Source organism: Amblyraja radiata, chromosome 6 (genome assembly GCF_010909765.2).
Source record: "Amblyraja radiata isolate CabotCenter1 chromosome 6, sAmbRad1.1.pri, whole genome shotgun sequence".
Classification (NCBI taxonomy): domain Eukaryota; kingdom Metazoa; phylum Chordata; class Chondrichthyes; order Rajiformes; family Rajidae; genus Amblyraja; species Amblyraja radiata.
Window position 1 is genome coordinate 96214854 of NC_045961.1, and position 17018 is coordinate 96231871.

The 17018-nt window shown below is 42.2% G+C and overlaps 1 protein-coding gene across 1 annotated transcript in view; it reads right to left on the reverse strand.

The window, feature by feature from the left end:
* LOC116974739 (P protein) overlaps positions 1-17018 on the reverse strand; it is a 206307-nt gene that overhangs the window by 138873 nt on the left and 50416 nt on the right. Inside the window, exons 2-3 of the mRNA XM_033023454.1 lie at positions 15378-15491; positions 121-312 (exon numbers count right to left, since the gene is read on the reverse strand). Of these exons, the coding sequence (XP_032879345.1) occupies positions 121-312; positions 15378-15491 (306 nt within the window). The remainder of the gene's footprint in view (positions 1-120; positions 313-15377; positions 15492-17018) is intronic.

Consider the following 17018-nt stretch of genomic DNA (forward strand, 5'->3'; position numbering starts at 1 on the left):
CATTAAATAATATCAAAGCCACAGGAAAGAGCAGTAGAAAATAGCAATAGCAGGAAAGAAAACAAATTATTAATGCCGACTCATTAATGAAATGCAATGGCAGAACAGAATAGTGGTTACCTCAGTGGGTTGGGAAGTTTGAAGTTCAGATGAAGACTGTCCAGGATGTCACACTTCTCAGAGGAGTTAGATGCCGAGAGCCAACCCACCTCACTTCCCAGTCGGCCCCTGCCTTCCAGTTCACTTGAGCTGCATTCCCACGACTCATCGGGAGCCAGGTAATCCCTTTCACCAAGTGTCAAGTAGTTTTTCCTGGAAAAAACACCTTACTTTCACCTCTTGTCAAAATGCAACGGGATGATCAACGTTGACAACCATACACAGGAGACATTGCACAGATTGGGATAGGTCCAACCAGGCTTAAAATTGACAATGAACATGGCAATGCAATGAGAGTCAAGGGTCAAGTGTGTTTCATTGTCGCCCTTTGTGTGGCGACTATTGCATACCTTGCAAGAATTTCACTGTGACTTGTCACATGTAACAATAAAGTATTCATTCATTCATTCATTCTCATGTGTACCAATAACGAAATAATGAAATTCTTACTTGCAGCCGGCTAATAGGCCCACAAACACAATACACAAGGATAATGCATAATTAACACAATTCAAAAAATTAATAATCACAATACCAGTGCAAAAAATGTCCTTTGTTCATCTAAAGACAGTTCATAGTTGAGGTTACCTTTATAAACCTCTGCAGTTGTACAGGGGCTTGCTGAGATCACATCTGGAGTACTGTGTGCAGTTTTGGTCCCCTAAATTGAGGAATTACATTCTTGCAATTGAGGGAGTGCAGCATAGGTTCACAAGATTAATTCCCGGGATGGCAGGACTGTCCTATGATGAAAGAATGGAGCGACTGGGCTTGTATTCACTGGAATTTAGAAGGATGAGAGGATATCTTATCAAAACATATAATATTATTATGGGATTGGACACGTTAGATGCAGGAAACATGTTCCCGATGTTGGGGGAGTCCAGAACCAGAGGTCACGGTTTAAGAATAAGAGAGTAGGCCATTTAGAACTGTGATGAGGAAAAACCTTTTCACACAGAGGATTGTGAATTTGTAGAATTCTCTGCCTCAGAAGGCAGTGGAGGCTGATTCACTGGATGAATTCAAAAGTGAGTTAGATAGAGCTCTTAGGGCTAGCGGAATCAAGGGATATGGGGAGAAGGCAGGAACGGGGGGTACAGATTGTGGATGATCAGCCATGATCAACTTGAATGGCGGTGCTGGCTCGCATGGCCGAATGGCCTACTCCTGCACCTATTGTCTATGTATCTATGCTGATGTACCACAATATTTGTATTCCCCCTTCTACAGTACCTGTAGTCCTTTTCTGCATTAACATTAAGAGTTGCTAGACATTTTAATACCCTTCCTCTTCCCATACCAACCTTACCATTCCCAGGCTCCTCTGTTGCCAGAGAAGGGCCACTTGGATGAACAGCTTGTACTCCACTTGGGTCAACTACAATGAAAGGTATGACCCTTGAATTCCCCAATCTCAGATAACCCTTCATCCCCTGCCTCATTCTCATCTACCCAGTTTAAATCCTTCCCCCCCCCCCCCCCTTCCCTGCATAGTCATACGTGTCCTTTTTATCCATTCTCCCTGCCCCGCATCACCTGGTTTATTTCCCTCCTCCACCCCCTCATCTCCCACCCCTCCCTCCTCATTCACATATTTTCCTTGCGCCCACCATCCCTCCCTCTGGTTCCACATTTCACTCCCCATTTTCCTTCTGGTTTCCTCATCTGCACCTTTGGTCTCCCCTTCACGTCCAGCCTCGATTACTATCTCCAGTCATCTGCCAGCCATCCCTCCTCACCTAAATCTCTCTCCCAGCTTTCTCCCTCAACTCCATCAGTCTGAAGGAGAGTCCTGACCCGAAACATGTCCTTTCAATTTCTCCCATTTGATTTTGGATTTCATTCATGCTTTGTTTTACATAGGTAGATAGCTGAAATACTATCTACCTCATTGGTGACCCTCAGGCTATCCTTGATCGGACTTTGCTGGCTTTACCTTGCACTAAACGCTATTCCCTCATCATGTATCTATACACTGTAAATGGCTCGATTGTAATCATGTACTATCTTTCTAATGACTGGTTAGCATGCAACAAAAACTTTTCCCTGTATCTCGATACATTATAAACTAAACTGAACTGGATAAAGCAGCCATCGTTAAAGTTGCTGTTAATGAACTTGATGACATTTAATTCAATGATTTTTCCATTTGAAATCAGTCAATCATGTTTTACAGAGGAAAAGGTGATAATAATGGGCCTATCCCACTTAGGCGGTTATGTAGGCAACTGCCAGCAACTAGGACAATGGAATTCGTTGGTCAGCACCTGCGACAACCTACGTTAACCTGGTGACAACCTACAACAGCGCCTACGACAACCTACGACAGTCCAAATTGTCGCTGAAAAATTGTCAACATGTTAATAAAATTTCGACAGTTGCCTAAAAAATCGCCCAAGTGTGACAGGCCCATAACACCTCCGTTCATTCTGCCTAAACCTACCTGATCTCCTGGTTGCTAAACATTTTAACTCCCCCTCCCATTCTCACACTGACCTTTCTATCCTGGGCCTCCTCCGTTGTCCGGTTGAGGCCCAACGCAAATTGGAGGAACAGCACCTCATATTTCGCTTGGGTAGCTGACACCCCAGTGGTATGAACATTGACTTCTCTAACTTCTTTCCCTCTCGCTCCATCCCTCCCCCTTCCCAGTTCTCCGACCAGTCCGACTGTCCCCCTGATGACATTGCAACACTGTTTGCTTTGTTGTCACCTTCCCCGAGCTAACAATGCTCTATTCTACATTTTCCTCAATCTTCATTTCTTTTGATCTCTTACACTTCCTTATCTCTGTAACTCCCTCGTCCCTGACGCTCAGTCTGAAGAAGGGTCTGGACACAAAACGTCACCCATTCCTTCTATCTAGAGATGCTGCCTGTCCCGCTGAGTTACTCCAGCATTTTGTGTCTATCTGCGATGGTTTATGGCATGCAGATGTACCACAATAATAATAATAATGGATGGGATTTATATAGATGATGTACCGCAGATGTAATCTAGTCTGTCCCTTTCCCTCCACTGATACTCCCTGGTCTATTGAGATCCAGCTGTTCTTCATGTTTTACTAAAGAAGGATATTATTTTAATGTAATAAAAAAAAGAACATTTTATGTAGTCAGTATCAATATCTGGACCTCCCTGATGAATTCTTCCAGTATTCTGTTCGAACAAATACATTATCTGCCTATCATGTCCTCAGGACAAATAACATATTTCAATTCCCACTGCCTGATGTAGGTTTGCAATATTGACTATTTAATGGTGCCAGATCTGGAGAAACTTCATGCTCTAGGGCTGCATGTAAACCATCCAAATATTTCATGCACGGAAATGTTATTGTTGGCGCAGCTGTAGATTTGCTGCCTTGCAGCGCCAGAGACCCGGGTTCGATTCTGACTATGGGTGCTGTCTGTACGGAGTTTGTACGTTCTCCCCATTCTCCCCGTGACCTGCGTGGGTTTACTCCGAGATCTTCGGTTACCTCCCACACTCCAAAGACGTACAGGTTTTGCAGGTTAATTGGCTTGGTGTAACTGTAATAATGGTGCCTGTTGCGTGTAGGGTAGTGTTAACGTGCAGGGATCATTGTTCGTTGTGGACTCGGTGGGCTGATGGGCCTGCTTCTGCGCTGTATCTCTTGCACTAAACTAAACTAAATATAATGCTAAAATGCAGCGTATGCAACTTTGTAGGACGTTGGTTCGGCCACATTTGCAATATTGCATGCAGTTCTATTCGCCCCACTAGAGCAAGGATGTGGAGGCTTTGGAATGGGTACAGAGGAGGTTTACCAGAATATTGCCTGGATTAGGAGGTATTATAGAAGTTGGGATGTAATGTTAAAATTGTACAAGGCATTGGTGAGGCCAATTCTGGAGTATGGTGTACAATTTTGGTCGCCTAATTATAGGAAGGATGTCAACAAAATAGAGAGCGTACAGAGGAGATTTACTAGAATGTTGCCTGGGTTTCAGCAACTAAGTTACAGAGAAAGGTTGAACAAGTTAGGGCTTTATTCTTTGGAGCGCAGAAGGTTAAGGGGGGACTTGATAGAGGTCTTTAAAATGATGAGAGGGATAGACAGAGTTGATGTGGATAAGCTTTTCCCACTGAGAGTAGGGAAGTTTCAAACAAGGGGACATGACTTGAGAATTAAGGGACAGAAGTTTAGGGGTAACATGAGGGGGAACTTCTTTACTCAGAGAGTGGTGGCTGTGTGGAATGAGCTTCCAGTGAAGGTGGTGGAGGCAGGTTCGTTTTTATCATTTAAAAATAAATTGGATAGTTATATGGACGGGAAAGGAATGGAGGGTTATGGTCTGAGCGCAGGTATATGGGACTAGGGGAGAATACGTGTTCGGCACGGACTAGAAGGGTCGAGATGGCCTGTTTCCGTGCTGTAATTGTTATATGGTTATCTACAGGGAGAGGTTGGACACTTGAATTGTTTTCTCTGGAATGCCAGAGGATGCGGGAAGCCCTGATAGAACAATATAAAATGATAAGAGGCATAGACAGGAAAGACAGTCAGAACCTTTCCCCCCAGGATGTAGAGGGCATAACTTTATGGCTAAAGGAGAAAAGTTTAAAGGAGATGTGTGGGGTAACTTTTTTTTTTACACAGAGAGTAGTGAGTGCTTGGTGCACGCTGCCAGGGTTGGTGGTTGAGGCCTATGGTATTATGGTATTTAAAAGGTGTTCGGATGTGCACATTTATTCAGGGCAAAGAGGAATATGGATTATGCACAGGTAGACAAAAGATGGTCTTCAGCACAGGCATAGTGGGCCAAAGGGCCTGTTCTTGTGCTGTTCTGTTCCACATTCTAAAACTAAAGCTCATCTTTATTTTGAACAAGTTCCTTGTACATTCAAGTGTGCCTGCACCTACAAATTGAGAGTCCATTTTTATACAAACCACTCAATAAGTGGAATGCATGCAAACAGGAATTTGTGGGGTTTCTATAACTCAATCCTAATTTGAGGAAGGACATTCTTGCTATTGAGGGAGTGCAGCGTAGGTTTACAAGGTTAATTTCCGGGATGGGGGGACTGTCATATGCCTAGAGAATGGAGCGGCTGGGCTTGTACACTCTGGAGTTTAGGATGAGAGGTTATCTCATTGAAACATATAAGATTGTTAAGGGCTTCAGATTCAGATTCAGATCAGATTCAGATTCAATTTTATTGTCATTGTGCAGTGTACAGTGCAGAGACAACGAAATGCAGTTAGCATCTCCCTAGAAAAGCGACATAAATATGAGCAATAATTAAATCTATTTACGTGCATACAGTCATAGTATTTTTTTTTTCCTGGTGGGAGGAGTGTCCGGGGTGGGGGGGGGTGATTGGCAATCACCGAGGTACAGTGTTGAGTAGAGTGACAGCCGCCGGGAAGAAGCTGTTCCTGGACCTACTGGTCCGGCAACGGAGAGACCTGTAGCGCCTCCCGGATGGTAGGAGGGTAAACAGTCTGTGGTTGGGGTGAGAGCAGTCCTTGGCGATGCTGAGCGCCCTTCGCAGACAACGCTTGCTTTGGACAGACTCAATGGAGGGGAGTGAGGAACCGGTGATGCATTGGGCAATTTTCACCACCCTCTGCAGTGCTTTCTGGTCGGAGACACAGCAGTTGCCATACCATACTGTGATACAGTTGGTAAGGATGCTCTCGATGGTGCAGCGGTAGAAGTTCACCTGGATCTGAGGAGACAGATGGACCTTCTTCAGTCTCCTCAGGAAGAAGAGACGCTGGTGACCCTTCTTGACCAGAGTTGAGGTATTGTGGGTCCAAGGGAGGTCATCGGAGAAGTTGACCCCCAGGAACCTGAAGATGGAAACACGTTCCACCTCCGTCCCGTTAATGTGGATGGGCCCGCTAGAGGCAGGAAACATGTTCCCGATGTTGGGGGAGTCCAGAACCAGGGGGCCACAGTTTAAGAATAAGGAGTAAGCCATTTAGAACGGAGACGAGGAAACACTTTTTCTCACAGAGTGGTGAGTCTGTGGAATTCTCTGCCTCAGAGGGCGGTGGAGGCAGGTTGTCTGGATGCTTTCAAGAGAGAGCTAGATAGGGCTCTTAAAAATAGCAGAGTCGGGGGATATGGGGAGAAGGCAGGAACGGGGTACTGATTGGGGATGATCAGACATGATCACATTGAATGGCGGTGCTGGATCGAAGGGCCAAATGGCCTACTCCTGCACCTATTGTCTATCGTCTATTGTCAATCCCTTCTTTTTGAGAAGTACTATAAATTAGTAAGGAATTAGAAGTTTGTCATCCACTCGTATGCACTAAAGACACAGCATGCAAGCGAATGAACATTAAATGCTTCACCAGAAATTCAGAAGGGAGAGAGATTTTGGAGTTCAACTACTCCCACGTGGCCGATTTAGCAGGAACAACAAAAGATGCCTTTTTTAATCTCCGTTCTTTTCAACATTGAAAATTGCAATAATTTTGCCTGTCAATGATCGAACCCGGCTCTCTGGCGCTGTAAAGCAGTTGGTCTACTGTTACGCCATCGTGCCGCCTTTAGTGTAGTACTCCGTCAGTACTACAATGAATGGTCACGCTGAAGTGTCTCCCTCTTCACTGAATGTCATTGAGTCAGCACAGAAGCAAGCCCTTCAGCCCGCCCATGTCCACGCCGACCATCAAGTATCCATCCATATTCATCCCATTTGAAAGCATTTGGTCCTTACTTTGAGGTTTTAGTTTAGTTTAGCTTATCGTTTATCGTCACGTGTACTGAGATACAATGAAAAATCATTTGGTGCTTGCTAACCATTCAACGGAAAGACATAGAAACATAGAAACATAGAAAATAGGTGCAGTAGGATCATCCAACTCAGTATCCTGTACCTGTACATGATTACAATCGAGCCATCCAGTGTACAGATACATGATAAAAAGGAATAAGGTGGATAACGTTTAGTGCAAGATAAAGCTAGAAATGTCCAATGAAAGATAGTCCGAGCATCTCCAATGAAGTAGATAGCAGTTCAAGACTGCTCTCTGGTTGTGGTAGGATGGTTCAGTTGCCTGATAACTGCTGGGAAGAAACCTCAAGTGGTTGTCTAGATGCTTCTTAAACATTGTGTAGCAATGTTACAAAATTTTGAGATTTAAAAAATCAAGTCTGTAATTTATCCCATCAGATAGAGCATAAAAATAAGTTTAATTTGACACCTAATTCACTTTCATATCTCAAGTATTTAAAAAGTTATGGCCATTTTCATACTGGGAAATGAGCATCTTGTTCCCTATTGATTTTCTATGGACATAACAAAAAAGCTGTGATCGTGAACAGTCAAAAGCCCATAACTTTCTTAAAAATTAAGAGAACTGAATGAAATTTTCAGTTATCATAGATTGAAGCATTCTGAAACAAATATAAAATAATCTTACTTGGATGACCTGAAATTAAAGCATATAATTAGTTAGTTACCTAATTGTAGCTAATTTCAGACTTCAATTACTAGATCTAAACATCTATCCATTTCTTAATAAATGATTAACATTTTTAAATAGCCTAAATGTCCAAATAATATTCACAAATAATTCACAATAAAACATGATTTTTAAATCTCATTTACATTAATTTATAGGCCAAATGGAAGGAATTTAGTGTTTAATTGCTGTAAATAAATGTCCATTTAAATCAGCTTTCCAGTGGGTCCCTGTGGAACGCGCTGGTTTAGAACGTTCACATTGCGGTAGATTTGTGCCCCAAATGCCGAGAAAAATACTGCGGGATATAATGGGTCCAAAATGAGCTACTCGCAATATTAAACTTTGTATAAAGGGATCTTTAGAAGCCCTTTTTAATGTAAAAATATACAGCCAACCTTCTGTGGTTTGCTTTATGAGACCCTGCGGTTGCTGGCGGTCGCGGGTTTAGAGATTGATTTTTAAACTACTATAACTATTATTCAAGGCCTTTAAACCTAATAATAGCTTTTGCGACGGGGTCTTTCAGCGATTTTTCGTTAATAATTAACTAGGCTGAACATTTTCGATTGGAACAGCTTAGAGAAAATCGCGTTTTAAACCCGCCCCCTCTAAACGGCGCCAAAATCGCGCACACCCGCAACGGCAGATTTTCACCGAAGCTTCAGGTAGGCTTTGCAACATACCTACATTGTGAGGGTCGCTTTCTCCACCATCCCTCAGGTTCCAACCATTCTATGGATGAAAACATTATTCCTCAAAACTCCCTCTAAACTTCCTGTCTCTTCCCTTGAACATTAATCTTCTGGTCCTAGGCACCACTATGATGGAGTCACAAATGATAGCAAGATTCCTTCTCCTTATGAAGGCATTATGTATCTTGTAAAAGCCAACACTTCCATGATCCTTTTTGCTAACACCGGATTTTTAACCTCCGGGTTTTCTTAACTAAGTCTTAAACCATCAAGGTGGAATTTAAACGCAAGTCCATTAGCACAGCGTCATACCATTTATATACTAAAAAGACATAAAATTATCCCATACTATACTAAAGAGTTGAAATGAGCAAAAATGTCGTGGCACAAATTGCAGCAGCAATAAAACAATGGTTTTGACACCTTAATCAATTGAAGTCATTTTTAGTTTGCTGATCTTGCACTTACTTACAATGCAAATAGCTCTGAGCTAAGGCGCCTATTTTGGGATGTTACAATGTCAGAGAAATTATGAATTTGAATGCCAGCCACAAAGATTGCATCAGGCAGCAAACAAACTTTTTAATTTTTTTCTTATAATAATTCTCTTAAAATTGCAACTATTCCAATTATAGGAAGGATGTGGAAAATCCAGGATATCCTGTATGTTTTGCTAATGTAGCCCTTGTCTCTAGTTCATAGTGTAATACAATGTGGAAACAGGCCCTTTGGCCCAACTTGCCCACACCAGCCAACATGTCCCATCTACACTAGTCCCGCTTGCCAGTTAAGATTACAATTATGCATAGATTTAATTTACACAGGGCTGTGTTACAAAACAGGCGCTTCAGCCCAACTTGTCTATGCTGATCAAAATGCCCACCTAAGTTCATCACATTTGCCCACATTAATATTTTCGCTTTCTTTGATTAACAAAACCTTCACAATAATATTTAAGAATTGGCACATCCAACGGCCTTTTATCGTGATCATCCATCATTGCTTTTGATTCATTTTCACCCAATTCTCCCCATAGACTTTTCCAACCCTGTTAATTCTACAGGGAATGACACATTGTTAAGGAATGAACAGGCTAGCAGGAATTTAGATTGCTGAACTTGCAGGCTCACAGAAGAATGTTCTTTCGCATTAACGTAGTTGATTTAGATTTTATTGCAGCTTGCAAGAGTAATGCGGTGAGCAAGGAATCGCAAATCAACGTCCTCCCCAGTGTGCTGACCAACACTGAACTCTCAACCAATGGTACTAAATCTGATCATTTGGTCATTTATTTTGTGGTTCGTCTGCCACACACAAATTGAGAACATTAGTAATAATTTGAAAGCTATTCAGTGCTGTAAAACACTTTGAGACATAACACGATCCTGAAATGTACCATGTAAATCCTGAGGCCTTGCTGTTTTGCAACTGTGCAATGGCCTTTACAAATTCTTTCGCTGTGCTAAGGCGAAGACTCCAACAGATAGCTGCGGCGAAATATAGACAATAGACAATAGGTGCAGGAGGAGGCCATTTGGCCCTTCGAGCCAGCACCACCATTTAATGTGATCATGGCTGATCATCCTCAATCAGTACCCCGTTCCTGCCTTCTCCCCATATCCCCTGACTCTGCTATTTCAAGAGCCCTAGTTCTCATCTAGACCTGGATAGAGTGGATATGGAGAGGATGTTCCCTCGTGGAAGAGCCTAGGACCATAGATCATAGCCTCAGAATTAAAGGATGTTCCTTTAGGATGGAGATGAGGATGAATTTCTTTAGTCAGAAGGTGGCGAACCTGTGGAAATTCTTTGCCACTGAAGGCTGTGAAGGCCAAGTCAATGGATGTTTTGAAGGCAGAGAAAGATAGATTCTTGATTATAGACAATAGACAATAGGTGCAGGAGTAGGCTATTCGGCCCCTCAATCCAGCATCGCCATTCAATGGGATCATGGCTGATCATCCACAATTAATACCCTGTTCCTGCCTTCTCCCCATATTCCTTGACTCTGCTATCTTTAAGCACTCTATCTAACTCTCTCTTGAAAGCATCCAGACAACCGGTCTCCACCGCCCTCTGAGGCAGAGAATTCCACAGACTAACAACTCTCTGTGAGAAAAAGTGTTTCCTCGTTCCGTTCTAAATGGCTTACCCCTTATTCTTAAACTGTGGCCCCGGTTCTGGACTCCCCCAACATCGGGAACATGTTTCCTGCCTCTAGCGTGTCCAAACCCTTAACAATCTTATATGTTTCAATGAGATCAATATGTTTCAATGAAATGGGGTGATGAATGATACCCGCAGGAATGTCATGGAGTCATACAGCGTGGAAACAGACCCTTCGGCCCAACTTGCCCATGCTGACCAACATGCCCCATCTACACTCGTCCCACCGGCCTGCATTTGGTCCTGTGCTACTATCTACCTCATTGGAGACCCTCGGACTATCTTTAATCAGACTTTACTGAATTTTATCTTCCACTAAACATTATTCCCTTGATCATGTATCTGTACACCATGAGTGGCTCAATTGTAATCATGTCCAGTCTTTCTGATGATTGGTTAGCACACAACAAAAGCTTTTCACTATACCTCAGTACATGTGACAATAAACTAAACAAAAAACTATCCTATCCGAGTCCCTATCCAAATGTTTTTTTTTTAATGTTGTGTTAGTTCCTGCTTCAACTTCCTCCTGTGGCAGCTCGTTCCATACACCCACCACCCTTTGTGTAAAAAAGTGCCCTCAGATTCCTATAAAATCTTCGCCCCCCTCACCTTAAATCTATGTCCTTTGGATCTTGATTGGGATTGGTGGAGTTTGGCCAGGTGATTTTTTGAGTGTTTCTTTCTGTGGGTGTTGCTTCCCTCACTGACCTTGATGTGATCATCATTGTCCTTGGCTCTTAGCAGGATGATCTTTGAGAGATTGGTAGAGCTAAAGAAACCATTTGTACAGAGAAAGGTTGAACAAGATAGGTCTTTATTCTTTGGAGCACAGAAGGTTAAGGGGGGGACTTGATAGAGGTCTTTAAAATGATGAGAGGGATAGACAGAGTTGACGTGGATAAGCTTTTTCCATTGAGAGTAGGGAAGATTCAAACAAGAGGACATGACTTGAGAATTAAGGGACAAAAGTTTAGGGGCAACATGAGGGGGAACTTCTTTACTCAGAGAGTGGTAGCTGTGTGGAATGAGCTTCCAGTGGAAGTGGTGAAGTCAGGTTCGATTTTATAATTTAAAAATAAATTGGATAGGTATATGGACGGGAAAGGAATGGAGGGTTATGGTTTGGGTGCAGGTAGATGGGACTAGGTGAGAGTAAGTGTTCGGCACGGACTAGAAGGGCCGAGATGGCCTGTTTCCATGCTGTAATTGTTATATGGTTATATAGTATATTGAATTTCCTGCCTATCGCATCTCCAAGTCCTCAATCCCCTCTCTTTGCTCCTCCGCCCAACAACTTACACCCATATCTCTCCCTTCAGCTGTGCATTTCACTCCTCCTATTCTTTCCTTATCTGACGCCCCTTTGTCTCCTTTTCATCTCTGGCCTTCGTCACTATCTCCATCTATCTGCCAATTATCCCCTCTCATCTGTACCCACCTATCAGTTTAGTTTAGTTTAGAGATACAGTGCGGAAACAGGCCTTTCGACCCACTGAGTTCGTGCTGACCACCGGCCCCCGCACATTAGCACTACCCTACACACACTGGGGACAATTTTTTACATTTATATATTTATACCAAGCCAATCATCCTACAAACCTATATGTCTGTGGAGTTCCAAAGACCTTGGAGAAAACCCACGCAGGTCACGGGGAGAAGGTACAAACTCCATACAGGCAGCAACCATAGTCAGGATCTAATCCAGGTCACTGGCTCTATGCCACCATCTCTACCAGACTTTGCCCCACCTGCACCTCTCTTTCCCAGCTATTTTACCCCCTGCTCCATTAATCTTGACCTGAAACATCAGGCCCTATTTCCCCATCTGCCACACTGTTGCTTTGGGTCCCTCCACTCTGTCTGGCTAATTTAAAACCTCGCAAGTAGCAAGTTAATCCTACTTAATCTTAATCCTCTGGTGCCAACTGTTATGGTGCTCATGTTAACAAAATGTCATATCTGTGCAAACATATAATCTCTGCTAAATGTAATGAAGTCTTATTAGTGCGCGATCCCGACTGCGGGTGCTTGTCTGTATGGAGTTTGAATGTTCTTGGTCCCCTAATTTGAGGAAGGACATTCTTGCTATTGAGGGAGTGCAGCGTAGGTTTACAAGGTTAATTCCCGGGATGGCGGAACTGTCAAATGTTGAGAGAATGAAGCAGCTGGGCTTGTACACTCTGGAGTTTAGAAGGATGAGAGGCTATCTTATTGAAACATATAAGATTGTTAAGGGTTTGGACCCGCTAGTGGCAGGAAACATGTTCCCGATGTTGGGGGAGTCCAGAACCAAGGGCCACAGTTTAAGAATAAGGGGTAAGCCACATAGAACGGAGAGGAGTCTGTGGAATTCTCTGCCTCAGAGGGCGGTTTTGTGTCTATCTTCGGTGTAAACCAGCAACTGCAGTTCATATGCTGAGAGAATGAAGCAGCTGGGCATGTACACTCTGGAGTTTAGAAGGATGAGAGGCTATCTTATTGAAACATATAAGATTGTTAAGGGTTTGGACACGCTGGAGGCAGGAAACATGTTCCCGATGTTGGGGGCGTCCAGAACCAGGGGCCACAGTTTAAGAATAAGGGGTAAGTCATTTAGAAATGAGACGAGGAAACACTTTTTCTCACAGAGAGTTGTGAGTCTGTGGAATTCTTTGCCTCAGAGGGTGGTGGAGGCAGGTTCTCTGGATGCTTTCAAGAGAGAGCTGGATAGGGCTCTTAAAGATAGCGGAGTCAGGGGATAAGGGGAGAAGGCAGGAACGGGGTAGTGATTGGGGATGATCACCCATGATCACATTGAATGGCGGTGCTGGCTCGAAGGGCCAAATGGCCTACTCCTGCACCTATTGTCTATTGTCCCAGTCACCTGCGTGGGTTTTCTCCGGATTCCTCCCACACTCTACAGACGTAGAGGTTTGTAGGTTAAATGGCTGGGTATAATTGTAAATTGTAGGACAGCATAAGTGTGCAGGGATTGCTGGTCGGCATGGACTCAATGGGCCGAAGGGCCTGTTTCCGCACTGTATCTCTCAACTAAACTAAATTATTCTAAATACACGGCAATGCAATGAAGAATTTCCGAAATCGACCATCTCTGTTCGTGCACTACAAGTTATGCAGTATATATCTCAAAATCCTACTAAACATGCTCCTGGGTATATATTTAGGATTTATAGTGGGTTGGAAAGTGATAAGAAGATGCATTCAGCTTCAAGGCTACAGAATAGAAAATTGCACCCAAAGAGTAAAAAATCTTAGAATAACAAAGCTCCTAAATATTTTATGCAGTGATACTCAGGTTGAAAAAGATGCATTTCTCCGTGTTGCAAATTTTCATTGACCTACTTTTACTCAATAATATATTTCAATATAAACTGTACTTGCATGTCTCAATAATGCTTGTGCCTACACTGGTATGGCCAAATGTTGTATATTTTAGTGCATCGGTACATTTTATTGTATTGCATTAGTGAAACTAATGGCAGGTTGGGTGACTGCTTTGCAGAACTCCTCCATTCAGTCCATAAGGGGGAACTCAGTGCTTCCAGTTGCCTTAAGGTCATGTAGAATTAGGCTATTTGACCCATCAAGTCTACTCCGCCATTCAATCATGGCTGATCGATTCCTCCCTCCTAACCCCATTCTCTTGCCTTCTCCCCATAACCTCTGACACCTGTACTAATCAAGAATCTATCTATCTCTGCCTTAATCTTACTCTAATTCTCCATCTCATTTCCACTGTGACATGTGTTCCACCCACAACATTGCTCCAATGATGTTCAAACTAAACTTAAGGAATAGGACCTCATCATCCATTGTGAATGTTGCAGTCATTGGGATTCAATAGCAGATTGAATAATCTAAGGTAACAAAAACTTTTCACTGTACCTCCGTACATGTGACGATGAAGTAAACTGAACCACCTTTTTTTCTCCATGTGTCATGGAATTATAGGGTCACAGAGTCAAATCAAAATGTGCTGCTATATTTCAATGTTTCTTGGATATATATCACATTCACGTATTCTGTCCTCTCTTCTCCACTCCCTGCATGCAATGTTTAACAAACGCTTGCTTTCTTAAACTTCCAGTTCCAGTGAAAGGTCCTTGACTGAAATATTGATTCAATTCCCTCCCCACAGACGCTGCTGGTCCTACTGAGTTCTTCCAGCATTTTCTGGATTTGTTCTGTGTGTTGTATCTTTCTCATCTCATCCCTCTCTGAATTATGTTTTTCAGTATCCAATAGCCTATTCAGATCTCACTGACGTTATTGAGAAAGGACAGAGAAGAATTGTATTCAGTCCATCGACCCCAAGCTATCTCTCTGTGGACCAATCTGCCAGCTCTACGCCACCACTGTCATCGTGGTCCTGCACATGTAATCGTTAATCATTTCTATGCTGTATCTCTAAAGTAAAAAAAACAATAATTACGGAATGGAATGGAATTAAATTGAGCTCAGATGGGGCATCTTGGTCAGTATGGACAAGTTGGCCAAAGGGCCTGGTTCCCTGCTGTATGACTGTGACTTTAAATGGGCTCTTGGACCCTGCACCAGCTCTAACCAGTAACTTGTTCAAACAGCAGATTTCCCAGTGTTAAAGTTGTGCCATCAGCCAGCATATTTCTCGATGCCAATTAAGATTTGATGCAAGCAATCATTTCCACTTCCCTTGAGAGAAGGAATGGATGACATTTCGGGTCGAGACATATTCCTTCTCTCCAGAGATGCTGCCTGACCCTGACCAGTCTCTCCGTCAATCTTCGGTGTGTAACCAGCATCTGCAGTTCCTTCCTACACATTTTGCACTTTCCTTTCATCCTTTGGTAGATGATCCTCCCCAGCCCCTCTACCAACTGGTTTACTTGTCATTTGAGGCTAAACAATTTTATTTTGTAACTCACCCATTCCCTTGAGAAATGACCTTCAGTAAGGGAGACTCGTCATTGAATTCACTGTCTTTGGACTCCATGTTGAAGAGTTGGTATCCTGATTTCCTTGGTGCATAAGAGTGCAGTCTAAAACAAAGAAGAGATTAAATATTTAGTGAATGCTTTTGTCCAGAATGTGCTACCACAGCAAAATGGCTGAGATACAATGTAAATTCCACCATCTATATTAATGATGCCTCAGCCACAAATTAGAATTGTTTCCTCAGTATATGAATATTCATGGCTACAACACTAAATATTCCAATAATAAAATATCATTATATGCAGATGATGTATTACTCTATACCACCAATTCCCAAGTTAGCATTCCAAGTATACTAAATCTTATAGAGGAATTCGGTTCCTTTTCAGGATATAGAATAAATTGGAACAAAAGTGAAATTATGTCAATAAAACATCAAGAGCCGACACACCTCCTACAATTCCCTTTCAGAATTGCTACGGAAAAATTTAAATATCTTGAAGTTCACGTAACTAGAAAATACACTTCTCTATTTCAAACAAACTTTCCTCCATTAATTACCTAACTAAATGCCCTTACTCAATTTTGGAAAACGCTTCCGATATCTCTCATAGGCAGAATAAATGCCATAAAGATGATCTTCCTCCCACAAATCCTGTACTTATTTCTATCAATACCGATTTATCATCCTAAATTTTTTTTTTTTTAAACTCGACTCTCTGATCACAAACTTTATTTGGGATTATAAAACATATAGAATCCATAAACGACATCTATGTAAACCCAAAGAAAATGGTGGACTGGCTCTCCCCAATTTTTTTATACTGTTATTGGGCAACGAATATTAAAAACGTAATCTATTGGTTAGACAACACATGCCAACAGGTAAAATGGTTAATAATGGAGAGAGAGGATTGCTCGCATTTTAATATAGACGCGATTCTTCTCTCTCCAATAAATTTGAAGAAAACACTATATGAGAAAAATCCGATTATCCACAGTACCCAACGAATCTGGAGACAAGTGAAGTCAACCCTTAAACTGAGAAATGTATCTCTTGCCTCACCAATTGCCAACAACCCTTCGTTCAAGCCTTCTATTTTAGACAAAACTTTCACACTTTGGGAAAGATTAGGAATTAAAAAACTCGGAGATCTTTATGAGATGGGAACTCTTCTCTCATTTCAAGAATTACAGTAGAAATATCACCTGAAAGGTAGTCAATATTTTAGATACCTTCAAATACGAGACTATCTGAAATCATATACCCAAGACTATCAATCTTTGTTGCCAGACATACTAGACGAATGTATGAATAGAAACTCGGATTCAAACAAGTTAATATCATATCTGTATAACACCCTTTTAAATATAGAAACCCCATCGTCAGAAGTAATTAGAAGAGCTTGGGAAGATGAGCTTGGCCTAAACATTTTAAAAGACAGATGGGAGGAGAACCTTCTATATATACACAACTGTTCGATCAACGTTAGGCATTCGTTAATTCAATTTAAAATACTGCACAGACTCTATTATTCAAAGTCTAAAATGAATAAGATCTTTCCAAATGTAACTCCTATTTGTGATAAATGTCTCCTTCAGGAAGCAACTATAACCCATTCCTTTGCCTC